The sequence below is a fragment of the Cherax quadricarinatus genome, chromosome 21 (genome assembly GCF_038502225.1).
Source record: "Cherax quadricarinatus isolate ZL_2023a chromosome 21, ASM3850222v1, whole genome shotgun sequence".
NCBI lineage: Eukaryota > Metazoa > Arthropoda > Malacostraca > Decapoda > Parastacidae > Cherax > Cherax quadricarinatus.
This window is the reverse complement of record NC_091312.1, coordinates 36,404,033-36,426,458: the sequence shown is the minus strand read 5'-3', so window position 1 is coordinate 36,426,458 and position 22,426 is coordinate 36,404,033. Positions and strand designations below refer to the sequence as shown.

The following is a 22,426-nucleotide window of genomic DNA, read 5'->3' as shown; positions in this document are numbered from 1 at the left end:
TGTGTGTGTGTCTGTGTCTGTGTGTGTGTGTGTACGTGTGTGTGAGAGAGAGGGAGAGAGAGCGCGCGCAAGTATTATATTTGCGTATGCTAGAACTTATTTGCGTGTATACATAGTCGTGACGACTAATGTATTTATGTTTGCATCTGTGTGTTATATGTGAACAAGCTTAAATCCACCTTATTTCAAGGATTCTACAAGAATACTAACCCTCCATACATGCCCTTCCTGTTACCTCACCTGGGAACATTTGCAGTGTACGGCTAACCTGTTTTATATAGGATTTACCTGGCTGAAACACTCGCAGTGAGCGGTTACCCTATTCTGTATGATATATAGACACACTGGGAACACTGCCAATGTGTGACTACCCTTTTATATATGAGTTACATAGTGTGAACATCCAATGATTGCCACTACCCTCTTCTATGTGGTAGTTACACTGTAGCAGCACCTGCAGTGTGCGGCTGTCCTATTCTGTATTGTTGTTACAATGGAAAGAAGAGCTATGTATATTAGATTCTCATATACCATCACAGGATGGGTTACACACACGAGATAATCAAACTTGTCAGCCCGAGCTGACGGAGACTCCAGTTACTCTTACATGGGTGTTAATAGCTATCAACACTAGTTTTCCACAATTTCGTTAAGCTTTTTGCTTCGTTATTGAATAATTCTGAAAGCCAATTAATTTTCGTGTTTAAATTTATCCAGAAAAGACCATACACGCCCCGCCGGGTCACCATATGGAGAAGACCCGGGCCGGAAGTACCGGCGAACCTCTAATGAATGAACCATACACAGAGCTATATACAGTGGGACGTGTGTTCCAGTACCAACTAATATATCAAATGCTGCTGTAGACTTCATTTTAACATCTGGAAAATTTGTGGTGTAAATACCGAAATCTTGGTGATTCTTGTAAAAACTTGGCTCTGTATATTAAGTCATTATCTATTATATACAGAGCGATCATATGTAATATAATTGGGATTATATGTAATACTTGGATCACAGGGGAACTGTTAGTACTGACTGGCAAGTTTTACGTCCACACTCATTCAGGCTGAGAGAGAATGTTCTGTTAAAGTATTTTATTTATATACTTCTTCGTTTTCCAAACATTTTTTTTTCGTTATATTTTAATGAATATACAAAAACTTTACAAAAATAGTTTAACCTCAAACAATATTTTAGATTTTTACAGTATTAAGTTAGGATGACAATATCTGGCAGCTTTCGAGCTGCGTCATATTATCCTCTCATATTTTCACTCTCTACGTCAGGTTTTCATAGTATATCGTAAAGATTCTTTAACAATTAACGATATATTCCAAGTATAACCTTTTTGAGCTGCTTTAAATAAAGCTATATATTTGTGGCCTTAGGCTATCTATTAACATTTTTTTAGGTATAGTTTGAAGAGAAATTGATTACCTATAGATGATACAACATGTAGGTTTACGGGTCATGACGTGTGTTGAGCACAGCGAGACTATATATACCCCTCCAGGACACGCTGCGCGGTGCTAGTATCATCACTTGGTCTTAATCCATTGCGAGGACCACATCTTACACGTGAGTTAGTTCCTGTCATGACTCTTACACGAGGTGGGATCTCTTGGGACCCTTTTGCGCCCTCTTGCTTTACGAATTTACGAACATAATTTATCAACTTCTTAATGTATTTCATGCAAATGTTAATAGGGCGCTTATATTCCACTTATGTATATATATATATATATATATATATATATATATATATATATATATATATATATATATATATATATATATATATATTAGAAGGTTATTCAGTGCCTAAAGTCAATTAATTTAACCTAGCTCCCTATGAACACGTTAAGTAATGTTATCATCCCTTTTCCTTATAATTCGTATGAAAGCAGATTAGCTAAACAAAAAATTTTATCCTATGGAAGGAATTAAAATCCATGCAAGTGGGGAATCCATCTGTGACAATTAGTGTCTTCACCAAGATTTCCACTACATTAAATGCATTGCTCTTCAAGAAACGTTTAAAACTCGAGAAGTTTAAAGCAACTTCTTCTCCCTCTTCCCCTTCCCTCCCATTCGTTGCTGCAGTGGTGATTGCATGTTTTGTCATTAATATTACCACAAAAGATAACGATACAAGATAAGGACGTTTAGGAATATTAACTATTCCTAGGTAAATATCTCTCGCATGCTTAAATTTAAAATATATATCGTCCTAACCCGCACAGTGTCATGTAGGATGTATAACCTTCAAGGAAGAGACCAACTTTAATGCTGGGGAAGGACTCTTGATCCAAGAAAGTGAAGCAACGATTCAATTTCTTGGATCAAATATCATTTCCCTTAATCCTTTCCATGCTATAGACTAGTCAAGTCAAGAACTTTCAAAAATAAAGCATTAGTAAACAAAATTATAGTTTAAGCGACCTTTCTTGGAATCATGGAACGTTGTATGCATCGTCTGCAAGATGTTGATGAGTGTCATCTTGAGTGTAACATGATATTAGGTTCATCTAGAGTGTAACATGATATTAGGTTCATCTAGAGTGTAACATGATATCAGGTTCATCTAGAGTGTAACATGATATTAGGTTCATCTAGAGTGTAACATGATATTAGGTTCATCTAGAGTGTAACATGATATTAGGTTCATCTAGAGTGTAACATGATATCAGGTTCATCTAGAGTGTAACATGATATTAGGTTCATCTAGTGTAACATGATATTAGGTTCATCTAGAGTGTAACATGATATTAGGTTCATCTTGAGTGTAACATGATATTAGGTTCATCTAGAGTGTAACATGATATCAGGTTCATCTAGTGTAACATGATATTAGGTTCATCTAGAGTGTAACATGATATCAGGTTCATCTAGAGTGTAACATGATATCAGGTTCATCTAGTGTAACATGATACCAGGTTCATCTAGAGAGTAACATGATATTAGTTTCACCTTGAGTGTAACATGATATCAGGTTCATCTAGAGTGTAACATGATATCAGGTTCATCTAGAGTGTAACATGATATCAGGTTCATCTTGAGTGTAACATGATATCAGGTTCATCTAGTGTAACATGATACCAGGTTCATCTAGAGAGTAACATGATATTAGTTTCACCTTGAGTGTAACATGATATCAGGTTCATCTAGAGTGTAACATGATATCAGGTTCATCTAGAGTGTAACATGATATCAGGTTCATCTTGAGTGTAACATGATATCAGGTTCATCTAGAGTGTAACATGATATTAGTTTCACCTTGAGTGTAACATGATATCAGGTTCATCTAGAGTGTAACATGATATCAGGTTCATCTTGAGTGTAACATGATATTAGGTTCATCTAGAGTGTAACATGATATTAGTTTCACCTTGAGTGTAATATGATATCAGGTTCATGTAGAGTGTAACATGATATCAGGTTCATCTAGAGTGTAACATGATATCAGGTTCATCTTGAGTGTAACATGATATCAGGTTCATATAGAGTGTAACATGATATCCGGTTCATCTAGAGTGTAACATGATATCAGGTTCATCTTGAGTGTAACATGATATCAGGTTCATCTTGAGTGTAACATGATATCAGGTTCATCTTGAGTGTAACATGATATCAGGTTCATCTAGAGTGTAACATGATATCAGGTTCGTCTTGAGTGTAACATGATATCAGGTTCGTTTTGAGTGTAACATGATATCAGGTTCGTCTTGAGTGTAACATGATATCAGGTTCATCTTGAGTGTAACATGATATCAGGTTCATCTAGAGTGTAACATGATATCAGGGTTATCTAGTGTAACATGATATCAGGTTCATCTAGAGTGTAACATGATATCAGGTTTATCTTGAGTGTAACATAATATCAGGTTCATCTTGAGTGTAACATGATATCAGGGTCATCTTCAGTGTAACATGATATCAGGTTCATCTTGAGTGTAACATGATATCAGGTTCATCTAGAGTGTAACATGATATCAGGTTCATCAAGAGTGTAACATGATATTAGGTTCATCTAGAGTGTAACATGATATCAGCTTCATCAAGAGTGTAACATGATATTAGGTTCATCTAGAGTGTAACATGATATCAGGTTCATCTTGAGTGTAACATGATATCAGGTTCATCTAGTGTAACATGATATCAGGTTCATCAAGAGTGTAACATGATATTAGGTTCATCTAGTGTGTAACATGATATCAGGTTCATCTAGAGTGTAACATGATATCAGGTCCCAGCAACAATAGTCAAGTGGGTATTGTGAAATAATTAAAAGTGAAATAATTACTGTGGCCCCGTGGCCTGGTGGCGAAAGTTCTTGGTTCACACGGTGAGGGGTTCGGGTTCGATATCCGGCGAGGGTAGAAACATTGCGCGTGTTTCTGTTTACCTGTTGTCTATGTTCACCCATTAGTAAAATGGGTACCTGGGTGTTAGTCGACTGGTGTGGGTCGCATCCTGGGAGAAAACTGACCTAATTTGTGGGAAATGCTCTGCATAACAAGCAGCTTTCTATATATGTAGTAATATGTCATTCATGTCAGGCAGACCTGTATACCTTGTGCATGTACTTATAGAAATAGATATTACACTTTATATATATATATATATATATATATATATATATATATATATATATATATATATATATATATATATATATATATATATATATATATATATATATATATATATATATATACATATATACATATATATAGTATATATACTATATATGGCCCGGTGGCCTGGTGGCTAAAGCTCCCGCTTCACACACGGAGGGCCCGGGTTCGATTCCCGGAGTGTGGAAACATTCGACACGTTTCCTTACACCTGTTCACCTAGCAGCAATTAGGTACCTGGGTGTTAGTCGACTGGTGTGGGTCGCATCCTGGGGGACAAGATTAAGGACCCCAATGGAAATAAGTTAGACAGTCCTCGATGACGCACTGACTTTCTTGGGTTATCCTGGGTGGCTAACCCTCCGGGGTTAAAAATCAGAACGAAATCCTATATATATATATATTCTTTTCTTTCAACGTACCAGCCGTATCCCACTGAGGTGGGGTGGCCCAAAAGAAAAAACTGAAGTTTCTCCTTTTAAATTTAGTAATATATACGGGAGAAGGGGTTACTAGCCCCTTGCTCCCGGCATTTTAGTCGCCTCTTACGACAAGCATGGCTTACAGAGGAAGAATTCTGTTCCACTTCCCCATGGAGATAAGAGGAAATAAACAAGAACAAGAATTAGAAAGAAAATAGAAGAAAACCCAGAGGGGTGTGTATATATATGCTTGTACATGTATGTGTAGTGTGACCTAAGTGTAAGTAGAAGTAGCAAGACTTACCTGTAATCTTGCATATTTATGAGACAGACAAAAGACACCAGCAACCCTACCATCATGTAAAACGATTACAGGCTTTCGTTTTACACTCACTTGGCAGGACGGTAGTACCTCCCTGGGCGGTTGCTGTCTACCAACCTACTACCTACATATATATATATATATATATATATATATTACACACACACACTGTGGTTTTATTAGGTACTCCATTCTAGTATTGGGTGGAGACCCTCCTTTACCCTCAAAACATCCTAAATATTTCGTGTTACGGATTCAACATGGTGCTGGTAGCATCCTTAGAGGTCCTAATTCATCACATTATTAAATCAACATGATTCACAGCATATTCATACTGCGAATCTCCGGTTCCAAAACATCCCGAAGGTTTACCCCAAATTCCGACCCTTCCATCTGCATATTGCAGTAGAAATTGCTATTTGTTTCACCAGGCGAAGTTTTTCCAATCTCGACTGTTCAGTTTTGATGTACCTGTACCGACTATCCTCAGTTTTCTATTCTTATCTCACAGGACTGGTCCCCGGTGTAGTCTTCTGCTGGTGTATGCAATCCACTTCAAGTTTCGACGTGTTGTGCGTTCAGAGATGTTCTTCTGCATACCACTTTTGTAACGTATGGCTATTTGAGGTAATGTGTGTGTGTGTTTGTGTGTGCGTGTGTGTGTGTAAGATGGGAAAAAAAAGCGCTGCACAAACATAATACATTATTATTGAAGACGTATCTGTCCTGGACTCTTGATTACTTCAGCTGCGAAGTCCCACGACAGAAACGACTTCAGTACTTGTCTCCTACGTGCATACATTCGTTTCCCTTTCTTTACTTTGTTACATGTACATGATGGTTATTCTTTTAATACACACCACCACCGACATTATCCATCATGTCTTTGCATCCAAGGACCCAGCCGCTGACATAACTGGGGACGATGATGAAAGCGTTACTACTGTTAACGCTCTTAGTGGGCTCTGCCCTGGCCGAGCAACAGCTGGAAACTAATGAATTATCAGGCCTGGCCGAGGAACAGCTGGAAACTAAAGACTTATCGCGCCTGGCTGAAGAACAGCTGGAAACTAAAGACTTATCGGGCCTGGCTGAAGAACAGCTGGAAACTAAAGACTTATCGGGCCTGGCTGATGAACAGCTGGAAACTAAAGACTTATCGGCCCTGGCTGAGCAACAGGTGGAAACTAAAGACTTTGGTAAGTACATCAAAGTTGATGCATCTTTGAAAGGATGCCATCAGTTTTATAATATTATTGAAATATTTGCTCAAATTGTGACGTAATACTCTATTAAATATGGAAGGATTATCATTCGACATTAATCATTATATATAATTGCTTGCTAAGCATTCATTAGTCGTTTTGTTATTGTTTTTTTATTATTAATATTATTAAATTTTTGCTCCATTGCCTAAATATCCACAGAAAGATCTAATATTCTCTTTCTTGCTTCTTCATTCCGTCAACTTTGTTCATTCAGGAAAATCTGCTCTTAAGAAGGTGTTAAAATCATTATTTGAAGGACCTGGGTTCGCAGCCTTCGAAGTTGCCATTCAGGCGCTGGTCATTATTGCTCTCCTTCATCTCATCCGTAAGTAGCATCCATAAGAATTACTTCTGAGTTTTGGAAATGCATCAGCACTTATATTTTTGTAGTGTATTCAATAGCCATCAAGCGTCATTATTATTATCTATAGACGGGAGAATTTTTCTCGGTGATTTCAACGGGAGGTTAATAAACAATCCAGTGAAGCGTATTGATAATGGGCCAGAACCAGAACGGATAGGGAAATCTTTATTTTCAATTAGTGTTCTAGTTTCACTCACTGAAAGTTCGTAGTTAAAATATCAGCAAATTAAAGTTAATCCATAATTTTAGGGAAAGTTTCATTAATAGACACTAGATACCGCAAAGAAAATTGCAGTTTGGTTTATATAAATTTGATATATCGGTTAAATCTTTTAGCTTCATGTCAAGAAGGTTTGAGTAGAGGCTTGCAGTGTTCTTCATTAATATTTATCTATCTCTCCTTCCCACAGTTAGTCTTCTGGTAATCATCCTAAAAGACATATTGCCGGTCGTTCAGAGTGTGTTAGAGGAACTGGAAATGGAGGAAGACTCTGGTACTGGAGGTTACGGTGGTACTGGAGGTTACAGTGGTACTGGAGGTTACGGTGGTACTGGAGGTTATAGTAGCTACAACCGGAGAGCCGTCGGTAACCCATCATTCATAAACCTGCCAATTGTGCAGCGTCTTGCATCACGCGTCCACACTGCCATCGAGAAGTTTCAAGCAACTGTAGATAAATGGTGATTAAGTCCTGGGAAGGAGTAGTGATTTTCCAATGAATTTCTTCCCTTCCCATAACTTTTCATCAAAAGACAGATTCGTTCGCTCTATATATATATATGTACATATATATATATATATATATATATATATATATATATATATATATATATATATATATATATATATATATATATATATATATATATGTGTGTGTGTGTGTATGTGTGTGTGTATAATACTGTGTATGTGTTGCTGGACACAGTTCGACGCTCAGGAGACGTTAGTTCATTTCTCCTCATTCAGTATACGTATGTATCCACATTTTTAACCTTGACATCCCTTTATTGTTTGTCTTGATAATATCAGATAAGTCTTCAGTGACAAATAGATCAAGATAAATAATATAACTAACATTTGGATGACCTAGACACCGAACAACTTGGCCTTCCATTCATCACATTAACTTTGACACTAAACCTCGTTTCCTCACGAACTTATCAAAGGTTTCACCATTTGACTCAATAATAGTACCACTAAATTTTAGCCATCCTCAGACGAGTCATACTTATACCTTTACAATTTGTGTACGTAATATCAATCCTCTTGGTCAATGCGAATACTGTGATACAGTCAGTAGTTCCGCCGCTGTCAGAAAGTGCAACATAAGTTACAAATGAAAGATGACGAAGGACTTGCAAACATTCTCGACCTGAATAAACTAACATCAGACATGAAGCTCATACCAAATACTCAACATGTTAACTATAAACATAATTATGGATCTCGCTAAATGCTTTTTTCTTTTCTGGGACGATAGGCTGAAAGTAGAAACCAAGGTTCATGTTTAATTTGGAGTTACTTATAAGTAGATATTTCTGATATTGCTCAGTTTTAATTCACATTAAAATTAGATTTGTGAATGAGACTAAAGATCGATGTTTTTCTAGTTTTTGTAAGAGGCTTTGACGTTACTTATGTGATTTAACTTAACATTATAATTGAGTAATATTACTCATATTACATACAAGCATCGTAAGACTTACTAATGACTCTCAACACCGTTATTCCCCAAAGGTGAATATTTCATTCTCAATGAACTGTTACGTGTGGCATCGCGATGGGGTGACTTCAGATTCTAAATTTAAAAGTAACATTCAACCTTTACGTGTACTCAAGAGGATTTAAAACCAAATATACCAACTAACAGATGACTTTTCTCACTTTAAGATTTTCAGAGAACACTGTTAGCTTATTACTTAAGAGGAGATGAGTAAGACAGTGAAGATTTTTACGAGACTCTTACTTCTTTTATAATTAACAAAATCGCATCAGTGTTGTAGAAATAGGTAGTTTGAATCTTTGTTAGAATGTTTCTTGTTCAGTTGTTAATTAGTTTTAAGTTATTTATTTGTTATCAGACTTGTAAACATTCATCCCCGTGACTTACCTGAACTTCAGGAAGACTGACTCTAGTCAGGTACTGAATAGTCTTCCTTCTTTCATTTTGGCTTCAATGACTGAAGAAAGACATTTTTGACCTCTACTTCCTCGATGACCGACAAGACAACTTTTCCAATATTTGTGTATATACACGTGTACGTGGGCCTCCTCACGTACATAGGTCAAATCGTGTACGTGGGCCTCCTCACGTACATAGGTCAACTCGTGTAAGTGAGCCTCCTCACGTACATAGGTCAACTCGTGTAAGTGAGCCTCCTCACGTACATAGGTCAACTCGTGTACGTGGGCCTCCTCACGTACAAAGGTCAACTCGTGTACGTGGGCCTCCTCACGTACATAGGTCAACTCGTGTACGTGGGCCTCCTCACGTACATAGGTCAACTCGTGTACATAAACCTTCTCGTGAATATTTCCAGTTTGACTACGTATTCTGACGATATTGTGACCATAAAGTGTATAATAGTGTTATTTAATTTTATTTAAATGGACTGTGTTATTTATTTTATTTATTTGTGTATGTCTTGTTTAATAAATAAAATACATATTTAAAATTTACTTTTATTTTTGAAGAATGTTATTTGCCACATGACTTGTAAAACACGAATGATAACTCAATATATTTCTTTGTTCTTTATATAAAATCCATGTATTTAAATCTAGAGAATTGAAGTTACTCTCTCTCTCTCTCTCTCTCTCTCTCTCTCTCTCTTCTTAGATTAAATCTAATTAAATCTTTCCCAGGTGCTGTATGATCCCTAATGATCTAAAATACCAAACATCTAAAATACCCAATAAATTTAATTGATAAATCTTTTAAAACTGATCAAAATACTTTTTTCAGTTCAAAAGGAACAACCAATCTTATTTAACTAAAAATATGTTGGATCTCCCTTACCATGACAACTTGGTTGACATACCTTCTCTTAAGAATTTTAATATTTAGGTTGTGTTTAAAAATCTTGATACGGTAAAAAAAATACTTTTGATAAAGAATTCCCCCCAAAATGCTGATGGATGTGTCTACAAGATTCCTTGTATAATATGTGATAGTTTATTACGGTCAATCTGGTAAAAATCTTGAACTAAGATTAAACCAACATAAATATAGCATTATAACTGGACAAGATTATAATGCTCTGTTAATTCATGTGAGAGATTTTAACCATCTAATTAATTTTCAAAAGACTGAGGAAGTTGTATCTAACAAGCCCAAAGTTGAGAGGGATATAATAGAATCTAGTTTCATTAAAAATACTTTTGAAAATAATATTAATATTGCTTTTGGTTTATACAAATTGGATTTATTTATAAACAAAAAGATTTGGGAAGGATTTAAGATACATTAGACAAGTTAAAATTTTTAATTTTTGGGTAGAATATAAGCTTTTCCACTTCCATCATCATAAAAGGTCAGGTGTTGTAAGGTAACGGTGATGTGTTTTCTCGTCCTTAAATGTCGTCCTCTTGATTGTTTATTTTTAGAGATCCTTGAAAATGTGAGAAATCTAGAAAGCGCTTGGAATTCTACTATTTTTACATATATATTATTAAACATTGGCTGTTTCCCACCGAGACAGGGTGATCCAAACAAGAAGAAACACTTTGAGCATCATTCACTCCATCACTCTTGCAAGAGACGTGCTTACACTACAATTATAAGAACTGCAACATATCAACACCTCCTTCAGAGTACAGGCACTGTGCTTCCCACCTCCAGCACTCACGTCCAGCTAACTGGTTTCCCTGAATCTCTTTATAAATGTTAATTTGCTCAAACTCCAAAAGCACGTTAAGTCATAAAAACCATTCATCTCTACTCGCTCCTAACACGTTCACGCACTCTGCTGGAAGTCCAAACCCCTCACACACAAAACCTCCATTGCCCCCTCCTCCCAACCTTTCTTAAGACGAACCCTACCCCGCCTTTCTTCCACTATAGATTAACATGCCCTCTGAGTCATTCTATTTGTTTCATCCTCTCAAAATGTCCGAATCACCTCAACAACCCCTCCTCTTCACTGTGGATAATACTTTCAGAACCCCGCACCTCCTTCTAATCTTCAAGTTATGGATTCTCTGCATTATATTCACACCGCACATTGCCCTCAGACACCACATCTCCGCTGCCTCCAGCCTTCTCCTTGTTGCAACATTCACCACCGATATAAGAGCATTGGTACCACTATACTTTCATACTTACCCCTCTTTGCTTCCATAACGTTCTTTGCCTTCATAGACTCCTCATTGCTCCACTCATCTTTTCCCTCTCATCAATTCTGAGTCACCTCATCTTTCATAGAACAATCTGCTGACAAGTCCACTTCCAAGTACCTGAACACATTCACTTCCTCCATGCTCCCTCCCTCCAGTCTGACATCCAGTCTTTCATTACCTAATTTGTTTGCTATCCTCATCACCTTTCTTATGCTCACTTTTAATTTCATTATTTTACTTACCTTACCATACTCATCCACCAACCTCTGCAACTTCTCTTCAGAATCTCCCGAAAGCACAGTGTCATCAGCAAAAGCAACTGTAACAACTCCCACTTTGTGATAGATTCTTTTACTTTTAATCCCACACCTCTCACAACCCCATCTATAAATATTTTCAATAACCATGGTGACATCACACATCCCTGTCTAAGGCCTACTTTTACTGGGAAATAATCTTCTCTCCTACATACTATAACCTGAGCCTCACCATCCTCGTAAAATCTTTACGCTGCTTTCAGTAACCTATCTCCTATTCCATAAATTTGCAACATCTGCGACACTGCTTTCCTATCCACCCTATCATAGGCCTTCTTCAAATCCATAATTGCAACGAAAAACCTCTCTAGCCTTATCTAAATACTGTTCTCCTTTATGCTTCTCTGTAAACACTTGGTCTACACACTCTTTACCTTCTTAAAGTTTCCCTGTTTATCTGCGATCCTTCTCTCCGTCTTACTCTTAATTTTTTCAATAATAACTCTACCATACACTTTACCAGGTATACTCAACAGACTTATTCCCCTGTAATTTTTACACTCTTTTGTCCCCTTTGCCTTCATACAAATGAACTATGTATGCTCTCTGCCAGTCGGGCACCTTCCCCATCTCCATACATTTATTAAACAACAGCACCAACCACTCCAAAATTATATTCCCACCTGTTTTTAACATTTCTAGCTTCATACAATCAATCCCAGCTGCTTTACCCCCTTTCATTCTACCCACGGCCTCACGCACCTCCCCCACACTCAAATGGCTCTTCCTCACTCCTACAAGATGTTTTATATATATATATAAATATATATATCTATCTATCTATATATATATATATATATATATATATATATAATATATATATATATATATATATATATATATATATATATAATATATATATATATATATATATATATATATATATATATATATATATATATATATATATATATATATATATATATATATATACGTGTGTGTGTGTGTGTGTATGCTCACCTAATTGTGGTTGCAGGGGTCGAGACTCAGCTCCTGGCCCCACCTCTGCACTAAACGCTACTAGGTCCTCTCTCTCTCCTTGCTCAATGAGCTTTATCATACCTCGTCTTGAAACTATGTATGATTCCTTCCTCAACTACATCACTTGCTAGACTATTCCACTTCCTGACTACTCTGTGGCTGAAGAAATACTTCCTAACATCCCTTTGACTCATCTGAGTCTTCAACTTCCAAGTGTGACCTCTTGTTTCTGTGTCCCCTCTCTGGAACATCGTGTCTCTGTCCACCTTGTCTATTCCACGCAGTATTTTGTATGTCGTTATCATGTCTCCTTTAATCGTCCCGTCCTTCAGTGTCGTTATGCCGATTTCCCTTAACTTTTCTTTGTAGGACATTCCTCTTAGCTCCGTAACTAACCTTATTGAAAAGCTTTGCACTTTCTCTAATTTCTTGACTTGCTTGACGCGGTGTGGGTTCCAAACTGGTGCTGCATACTCTAGTATGGGCCTGACGTACACGGTATACAGTGTCTTGAACGATTCCTTACTAAGATATCGGAACGCTAATCTCAGGTTTGCCAGTAGCCCATATGCTGCAGCAGTTATCTGGTTGACATGTGCTTCCGGAGACGTGCTCGGTGTTATGGTCACTCCAAGATCTTTCTCCTTGAGCGAGGTTTGCAATCTATGGCCACCTAGCCTATACTCTGTCTGCGGTCTTCTTTGCACTTCCCCAATCTTCATGACTTTGCATTTGACGGGCTTAAATTCGAGAAGCCCTTTGCTGGACCTGGTGTCCAGCCTGTCCAGGTCTCTTTGAAGTCCTGCCTGATCCTCATCTGATTTAATTCTCCTCATTAACTTCACATCATCTGCGAACAGGGACACTTCTGAGTCTATCCCTTCCATCAAGTCATTCACATATACTACAAATAGCACTGGTCCTAGGACCGACCCCTGTGGGAGGGACCCCGCTCGTCACAGGTGTCCACTGTGATACCTCATCACGTACCATGACTCGATGTTGCCTCCTTGTCAGGTATTCTCTGATCCATTGCAAGAGATTAGTGCTTCTGCACTAATCTCATGTGAGGAACTGTGTCGAAGGCCTTCAATCAACCCACCCCTCTCTCTCGTGTCTTCTGTAACTTTGTCATAAAACTCCAGAAGGTTTGTGACACAGGATTTGCCTTCCATGAATCCGTGCTGGTTGTCGTTTATAATGTTCCGTTCCAGGTGCTCCACCACAACTCCTCCTGATAATCTTCTCCATGACTTTGCATATTATACACGTCAGTGTCTGTGTCTGTGTGTATGTGTGTGTGTATGTGTGTGTGTGTGTGTGTGTGTGTGTGTGTGTGTGTGTGTGTGTGTGTGTGTGTGTGTGTGTGTGTGTGTGTGTGTGTGTGTGTGTGCGCGCGCACTTGCATATATATTTGCGCATGACGTCACAGAGTAAGCGTCCGGCATAATGACGGTCAAGAGTGTAAGTGATGTTTACCTGTGTTGTGTAGCAACAAGACAGTGAATATTTGAAGTGTCATACTGGACATTATCAATAATAATAATAATAATAATAATAATAATAATAATAATAATAATAATAATAATAATAAGAAGAAGAAGAAGAAGAAGAAGAAGAAGAAGAAGAAGAAGAAGATTTTAGATGATGAACAAATTTACTGTTCATAAAAATTCCTTGTACAATTCTTATGGATTACATTAATCATTAAATTACTCCAACATGATCAAGTTAACAAATTAGACAACTCACCCTGAAGAATAACATAGCAAATAACATACGGTTATCTGTGTCTAGTAATGGGAATAATATTAGGAGATAAGTAAATACTAAATCTGAATGTTATAGAATACAGTCAGAATCCTAAATAGATTTGTAACTCACTATGATGACATGAACGTAGATAAGCTTATTTAAGGAGAAACTTACAATGTAAACAGAATAATTGATATTGTAGTAGCCAGACTTAGGCTTAGTTACAAGTACTTCTGGCAGATTGAGAGACCTGCAGATACTATTCAAAATACATGTAGCCCTGTGTTCACTTCCACTAATATTATGTGCTTAATTGTCCACTTACTGAGGCATACAGAAACAGTCAATATAATACCCTATGTGATATGTCAATTATCTTATTAATGCAAGCGAGTTACTAGACATGTTAAGTATCCTAAATTTTCGATGCAACAAATAAAACATATTGTAGATGTATATCCAGATATATTTCTGTTAACCGTTTTGAGGCCTAGTTCCTAGGCGTCTTATGTATCCACATGCTCTTGTGATGCCCTCCACAGGATGGGTATGAAGTGCCCAGTAAACTAGCCACCTCGGCGGCAAAATCTAAAATCATTAAAAGAATTGTGAAGTATTGAACATTAAGTTTATTTTTGTAATGTGTGTTCATACTAGTTAACACGTCATCAGTGCCGCTATAAAAGGTGGTCGCTTACTAGGCAAGAGTGTCTTCACACGTCATTCATCTAGCAAGTGTAACTTGTGCATACAATATTATTTCAGACATCTTATTATTAGAAATCAAGTGATGTACCATTTCTTGTTTCTCTGAATGTTTTGATATTGCCACACTGTGCGCTTGAGGCTCAACCTGTGAGTGGTAGCGCAAACAGCCAATATTACAGACGTCATAGTAATACAGAGGTCACAGTATTACAGAGGTCGCAGTATTACAGAGGTCACAGTATTAGAGAGGTCACAGTATAACAGAGGTCACAGTATTACAGAGGTCACAGTATTACAGAGGTCAGAGGTCACAGTATTACAGAGGTCACAGTATTACAGAGGTCACAGTATTACAGAGGTCACAATATTACAGAGGTCGCAGTATTACAGAGGTCGCAGTATTACAGAGGTCAGATATTACAGAGATCACAGTATTACAGAGGTCACAGTATTACAGAGGCCACAGTATTACAGAGGTCACAGTATGACAGAGGTCACAGTATTACAGAGGTCACAGTATTACAGATGTCACAGTATTACAGAGGTCACAGTATTGCAGAGGTCACAGTATTACAGAGGTCACAGTAATACAGAGGTCACAGTATTTCAGAGGTCACAGTATTACAGAGGTCACAGTATTACAGAGGTCGCAGTATTACATAGGTCACAGTATTACAGAGGTCACAGTATTACACAGGTCACAGTATTACAGAGGTCACAGTATTACAGAGGTCACAGTATTACAGAGGTCACAGTATTACAGAGGTCACAGTATTGCAGAGGTCACAGTATTACAGAGGTCGCAGTATTACAGAGGTCACAGTATTACAGAGGTCACAGTATTACAGAGGTCACAGTATTACAGAGGTCACAGTATTACAGAGGTCACAGTATTACAGAGGTCACAGTATTACAGAGGTCGCAGTATTACAGAGGTCCCAGTATTACAGAGATCACAGTATTACAGAGGTCACAGTATTACAGAGGTCGCAGTATTACAGAGGTCACAGTATTACAGAGGTCACAGTATTACAGAGGTCACAGTATTACAGAGGTCACAGTATTACAGGGGTAACATTATTACAGAGGTCACAGTATTACAGAGGTCGCAGTATTACAGAGGTCACAGAATTACAGAGATCACAGTATTACAGAGGTCACAGTATTACAGAGGTCACAGTATTACAGAGGTCACAGTATTACAGAGGTCACAGTATTACAGAGGTCACAGTATTACAGAGGTCACAGTATAACAGAGGTCACAGTATTACAGAGGTCACAGTATTACAGAGGTCAGAGGTCACAGTATTACAGAGGTCACAGTATTACAGAGGTCGCAGTATTACATAGGTCGCAGTATTACATAGGTCACAGTATTACAGAGGTCACAGTATTACAGAGGTCACAGTATTACAGAGGTCACAGTATTACAGAGGTCACAGTATTACAGAGGTCACAGTATTACAGAGGTCACAGTATTACAGAGGTCACAGTATTACAGAGGTCACAGTATTACAGAGGTCAGAGGTCACAGTATTACAGAGGTCACAGTATTACAGAGGTCGCAGTATTACAGAGGTCACAGTATTAGAGAGGTCACAGTATAACAGAGGTCACAGTATTACAGAGGTCACAGTATTACAGAGGTCAGAGGTCACAGTATTACAGAGGTCACAGTATTACAGAGGTCACAGTATTACAGAGGTCACAGTATTACAGAGGTCGCAGTATTACAGAGGTCGCAGTATTACAGAGGTCAGATATTACAGAGATCACAGTATTACAGAGGTCACAGTATTACAGAGGCCACAGTATTACAGAGGTCACAGTATTACAGAGGTCACAGTATTACAGAGGTCACAGTATTACAGATGTCACAGTATTACAGAGGTCACAGTATTGCAGAGGTCACAGTATTACAGAGGTCACAGTAATACAGAGGTCACAGTATTTCAGAGGTCACAGTATTACAGAGGTCACAGTATTACAGAGGTCGCAGTATTACAGAGGTCGCAGTATTACAGAGGTCACAGTATTACAGAGGTCACAGTATTACAGAGGTCACAGTATTACAGAGGTCACAGTATTACAGAGGTCACAGTATTACAGAGGTCACAGTATTACAGAGGTCACAGTATTGCAGAGGTCACAGTATTACAGAGGTCGCAGTATTACAGAGGTCACAGTATTACAGAGGTCACAGTATTACAGAGGTCACAGTATTACAGAGGTCACAGTATTACAGAGGTCACAGTATTACAGAGGTCACAGTATTACAGAGGTCGCAGTATTACAGAGGTCCCAGTATTACAGAGATCACAGTATTACAGAGGTCACATTATTACAGAGGTCACAGTATTACAGAGGTCACAGTATTACAGAGGTCGCAGTATTACAGAGGTCACAGTATTACAGAGGTCACAGTATTACAGAGGTCACAGTATTACAGAGGTCACAGTATTACAGAGGTCACATTATTACAGAGGTCACAGTATTACAGAGGTCGCAGTATTACAGAGGTCACAGTATTACAGAGGTCACAGAATTACAGAGATCACAGTATTACAGAGGTCACAGTATTACAGAAGTCACAGTATTACAGAGGTCACAGTATTACAGAGGTCACAGTATTACAGAGGTCACAGTATTAGAGAGGTCACAGTATAACAGAGGTCACAGTATTACAGAGGTCACAGTATTACAGAGGTCAGAGGTCACAGTATTACAGAGGTCACAGTATTACAGAGGTCACAGTATTACAGAGGTCGCAGTATTACATAGGTCACAGTATTACAGAGGTCACAGTATTACAGAGGTCACAGTATTACAGAGGTCACAGTATTACAGAGGTCACAGTAATACAGAGGTCACAGTATTACAGAGGTCACAGTATTACAGAGGTCACAGTATTACAGAGGTCACAGTATTACAGAGGTCAGAGGTCACAGTATTACAGAGGTCACAGTATTACAGAGGTCACAGTATTACAGAGGTCGAAGTATTACATAGGTCACAGTATTACAGAGGTCACAGTATTACAGAGGTCACAGTATTACAGAGGTCACAGTATTACAGAGGTCACAGTATTACAGAGGTCACAGTATTACAGAGGTCACAGTATTACAGAGGTCACAGTATTACAGAGATCACAGTATTACAGAGGTCACAGTATTACAGAGGTCACAGTATTACAGAGGTCACAGTATTACAGAGGTCACAGTATTACAGAGGTCACAGTATTACAGAGATCACAGTATTACAGAGGTCACAGTATTACAGAGGTCACAGTATTACAGAGGTCACAGTATTACAGAGGTCACAGTATTACAGAGGTCACAGTATTACAGAGGTCACAGTTGGCCTCTGTCAGACTTCCACTGATATGGTTACATATTTTGGATATTAAAATAATATCACACATTTCACTCTCATTATAAATCAGAATTTAGTTACAGTACCAAAACTTCAAATATTTATCAGCACCTTAACAAAAATTGTTTACTTTCTAGACTAGAAAATCTTATAATAACAGAGACCATACAAAGTCTGAGTACAGTCTCAAGATATTAGTCACCTTATCTTATCTTATCGTTAACAACGATTTGATATTTTCTTTAGGTTTTGTTTGGACGTGTCTCAATATTTTTTTTAGATTTTTGGAGTGTAAGACATAGTGGGTGAGGGTGTGTGTCGTCACACTATCATGTGACGGAGAAATCCCAGTGATACTTATAATCTGGTGTTAGTTCAGCAGTGACGGCGGCACCGACTTGTATTCTACTCATCTTGTGCCTTTCTTCACAAATATGTTTACACTTTTCATTATTATGGAGAATGAATCTGCTAGTTCTTGTCTGCAGTGTTCAGCTTTCTTTAAACTCGTTTGACAGTTATTTCCACATGTGTGTGTGTGTATGTGTGTGTGTGTGTGTATGTATGTGTGTGTGTGTATGTGTGTGCGTGTATGTGTGTGTATGTGTGTGAGTGTGAGTGTGAGTGTGTGTGTGTGTGTGTGTGTGTGTGTGTGTGTGTGTGTGTGTGTGTGTGTGTGTGTGTGTGTGTGTGTGTGTGTCTGCGTGTGTGCGAGTGTAACTTCTCATCTATGCTCCCTCGCTCATATACCTCGCATTTCACTCTATTCCTGTCTGCCTGTCAAATCCTCTTAGTATCTGGTTCATAGTGGTCACGTCTCTCCTTATTCTCTCTTTTCAAGTCGTCAGATTCGATTCATTTAGTTTTTCATAGACGATGCTCCTCAGCTGTGGACTAACCTTGCTGCAAGTGTTCGGACCTTGTATAGTTTTCGTACATGCTTCACCAGGTGTGGGCTCCATGCTGCAGCTCTATTATAGTTCTGACATATGTCGTTATAAACTTCTGAGATTAGTTGACCTCACATATGCTGCAGATTTTATACAATTTATGCGCACCTCTGCCGAAATATTGGGTGTCATATTTTTTCTCAAGTGATACTTGTAGTTCATCGCCTCCCAACTTGCATCTGTCTCTGGTCTTCTCTTCCGTTCTCCAATTTCTGTAACCCCTCACTTATTTGGGTTGAACTCTAGTAGCCACTTCCTTGACCACCTTTGCAGTTTGTCTAAATTTTCCCATATGTATCAATATTCTGTCGTTTACGTTTTAATTTTTACACTATCAGCAAGCAATGAAATACAGCAATCAGTACCCCCTGGAGGTCATATACATATATTAGGAACAGTATTGGTCCTAGTGATGATCCTTGGGTACCCAAAACTATATTACTACATCTGCCACATGATAGATCAACCAGACTCTAATGTCTCTACTAGCAGCAACAGCCTGGTTAAACATGCAACCAACAGAATTAACAAATATCTGGCGCCAGGCCGGGCAGTAACGACAGAAAATTTAGGAGACCGGTAACAAGTATATCCGACTCGCTGTTCTTTCCCATATATGTTTAACCTTCGAAGCACTACTTGGTTCTTAGCTTACAGTGTTAAATGCTCTCCTGAAGTTCAAGAATGTACAGTCGACCCAGCCTTGTTTTTCTTGATCACCATTGTTACGCCACTGAATTCCAGTAGGTTAATGAGGCAGGTCTTATTCTCCCTAGATCCATGTTAGCTTATTATAACAAATTCGCTCCTCTCTAGGTGCTCAATATTATTTTCCTGATCATCATCTTCGATACCTTGGGCAGTATACCGAACATGTCAGTGATAGAGGGATACAACTTAGTGCCTCTTCTGTTTCCTGCTTCTACAATGGGATTATATTTGCGGTCTTCCATCTGTCTGGCAGTTCTCCCGTCTCTTGTGATGCAAAGGGTAATGTGGTTGACTAGTGTTTAATGCAACGGATAGAGTGATTAACGAGTGCTTCAAAAACACGTAGAGCGAGAAAGAGACCTCTTTTTATTACGACGTTTCACCTGCGTGTAGGTGAAACGTAGGTGAAATTTTGCTGTCTTTTTAGCCAAACCTCTAGTTGCAAATCTTATACTATAAGAAGACATTTGTTGCGATGCTTAGAGTAGCCAGGATATGTTAGGCTTCATGGCATATAATAAGTTAAATTACTGCCTTCTTGAATATATGAATCATATCCAATGTCTCATGGTTAGTCCTTTTACACCCTCTTCGTGTGTGTGTGTGTGTGAGAAAGAGAGAGAGAGAGAGAGAGAGAGAGAGAGAGAAAGAAAGTACACAATTATATTTGCGTATGCTAGCACTTATTTGCGTGTATACATAGTCGTGACGACTAATGTATTTATGTTTGCATCAGTGTGTTATATGTGAACAAGCTTAAATCCACCTTACTTCAAGGATTCTACAAGAATACTAACCCTCCATACATGCTCTTCCTGTTGCCTCACCTGGGAACATTTGCAGTGTACGGCTAACCTGTTCTATATAGGATTTACCTGGCTGAAACACTCGCAGTGAGCGGTTACCCTATTCTGTATGATATATAGACACACTGGGAACACTGCCAATGTGTGACTACCCTTTTATATATAATAAAAAGGCACAATACCGTGACTGGAATGATACACAAATAACCCGCACATAAAAGACAGAAGCTTACGACGACGTTTCGGTCCGACTTGGACCATTGACAAAGTCACACTCAGTGTGACTTTGTCAATGGTCCAAGTCGGACCGAAACGTCGTCGTAAGCTTCTGTCTTTTATGTGCGGGTTATTTGTGTACCCTTTTATATATGAGTTACATAGTGTGAACATCCAATGCTTGCCACTACCCTCTTCTATGTGGTAGTTACACTGTAGCAGCACCTGCAGTGTGCGGCTGTCCTATTCTGTATTGTTGTTACAATGGAAAGAAGAGCTATGTATATTAGATTCTCATATACCATCACAGGATGGGTTACACACACGAGATAATCAAACTTGTCAGCCCGAGCTGACGGAGACTCCAGTTACTCTTACATGGGTGTTAATATCTATCAACGCTAGTTTTCCACAATTTCATTAAGCATTTTTGCTTCGTTATTGAATAATTCTCAAAGTCAATAAATTTTCGTATTTTAATTTACCAAGAGAGGAAATCCATGAACTATTTTGTACAAGCGTTATCCAGCAAAGACCATACACAGAGCTATATACAGTGGGACGTGTGTTCCAGTACCAACTATTATATCAAATGCTGCTGTAGACTTCATTTTAACATCTGGAAAATTTGTGGTGTAAATACCGAAATCTTGGTGATTCTTGTAAAAACTTGACTCTGTATATTAAGTCATTATCTATTATATACAGAGCGATCATATGTAATATAATTGGGATTATATGTAATACTTGGATCACAGGGGAACTGTTAGTACTGACTGGCAAGTTTTACGTCCACACTCATTCAGGCTGAGAGAATGTTCTGTTAAAGTATTTTATTTATACACTTCTTCGTTTTCCAAACACATTTTTTTCGTTATATTTTAATGAATATACAAAAACTTTACAAAAATAATTTAATCTCAAGCAATATTTTAGACTTTTACAGTATTAAGTTAGGATGACAATATCTGGCAGCTTTTGAGCTGCGTCATATTATCCTCTCATATTTTCACTCTCTACGTCAGGTTTTCATAGTATATCGCAAAGATTCTTTAACAATTAACGAAATATTCCAAAATTAAGTATGACCTTTTTGAGCTGCTTTAATTAAAGCTATATCTTTGTGGCCTTAGGCTATCTATTAAATTTTTTTTAGGTTTGAAGAGAAATTGATTACATATAGATGATACAACATGTAGGTTTACGGGTCATGACGAGTGTTGAGCACAGCGAGACTATATATACCCCTCCAGGA

General features: G+C 38.0%; 1 protein-coding gene across 3 annotated transcripts; it reads left to right on the top strand.

Annotated features, from left to right (window-relative positions):
- The first annotated feature begins 1,528 nt into the window (after positions 1–1,528).
- On the top strand, positions 1,529–7,822 carry LOC128689042 (uncharacterized). 3 transcript variants are annotated; one of them, XM_053777106.2, is made up of 5 exons: positions 1,529–1,581; positions 5,896–6,011; positions 6,282–6,583; positions 6,867–6,981; positions 7,431–7,822. In XM_053777106.2, the coding sequence occupies exons 3-5, from the start codon at positions 6,310–6,312 to the stop codon at positions 7,699–7,701; spliced, it is 660 nt and encodes a 219-aa protein (XP_053633081.2). In that variant the 5' UTR covers positions 1,529–1,581; positions 5,896–6,011; positions 6,282–6,309; the 3' UTR covers positions 7,702–7,822. The 3 variants fall into 3 exon arrangements, with proteins under 3 accessions (XP_053633081.2, XP_053633080.2, XP_069943485.1); XM_053777105.2 differs by having other exon boundaries at positions 6,867–6,977; positions 7,427–7,817; XM_070087384.1 differs by lacking the exon at positions 5,896–6,011 and having other exon boundaries at positions 1,540–1,581; positions 6,867–6,977; positions 7,427–7,821.
- The last annotated feature ends 14,604 nt before the right edge of the window (positions 7,823–22,426 follow it).

Excerpts from the sequence above, each read along its gene's own strand:
- LOC128689042 (XM_053777106.2), top strand. The coding sequence starts at position 6,310 with ATGATGAAAGCGTTACTACTGTTAACGCTCTTAGTGGGCTCTGCCCTG. Across the intron at positions 6,584-6,866 it reads GGTGGAAACTAAAGACTTTG|GAAAATCTGCTCTTAAGAAG; the intron begins GTAAGTACATCA and ends TTGTTCATTCAG. Across the intron at positions 6,982-7,430 it reads CTCCTTCATCTCATCCGTAA|TCTTCTGGTAATCATCCTAA; the intron begins GTAGCATCCATA and ends TCCCACAGTTAG.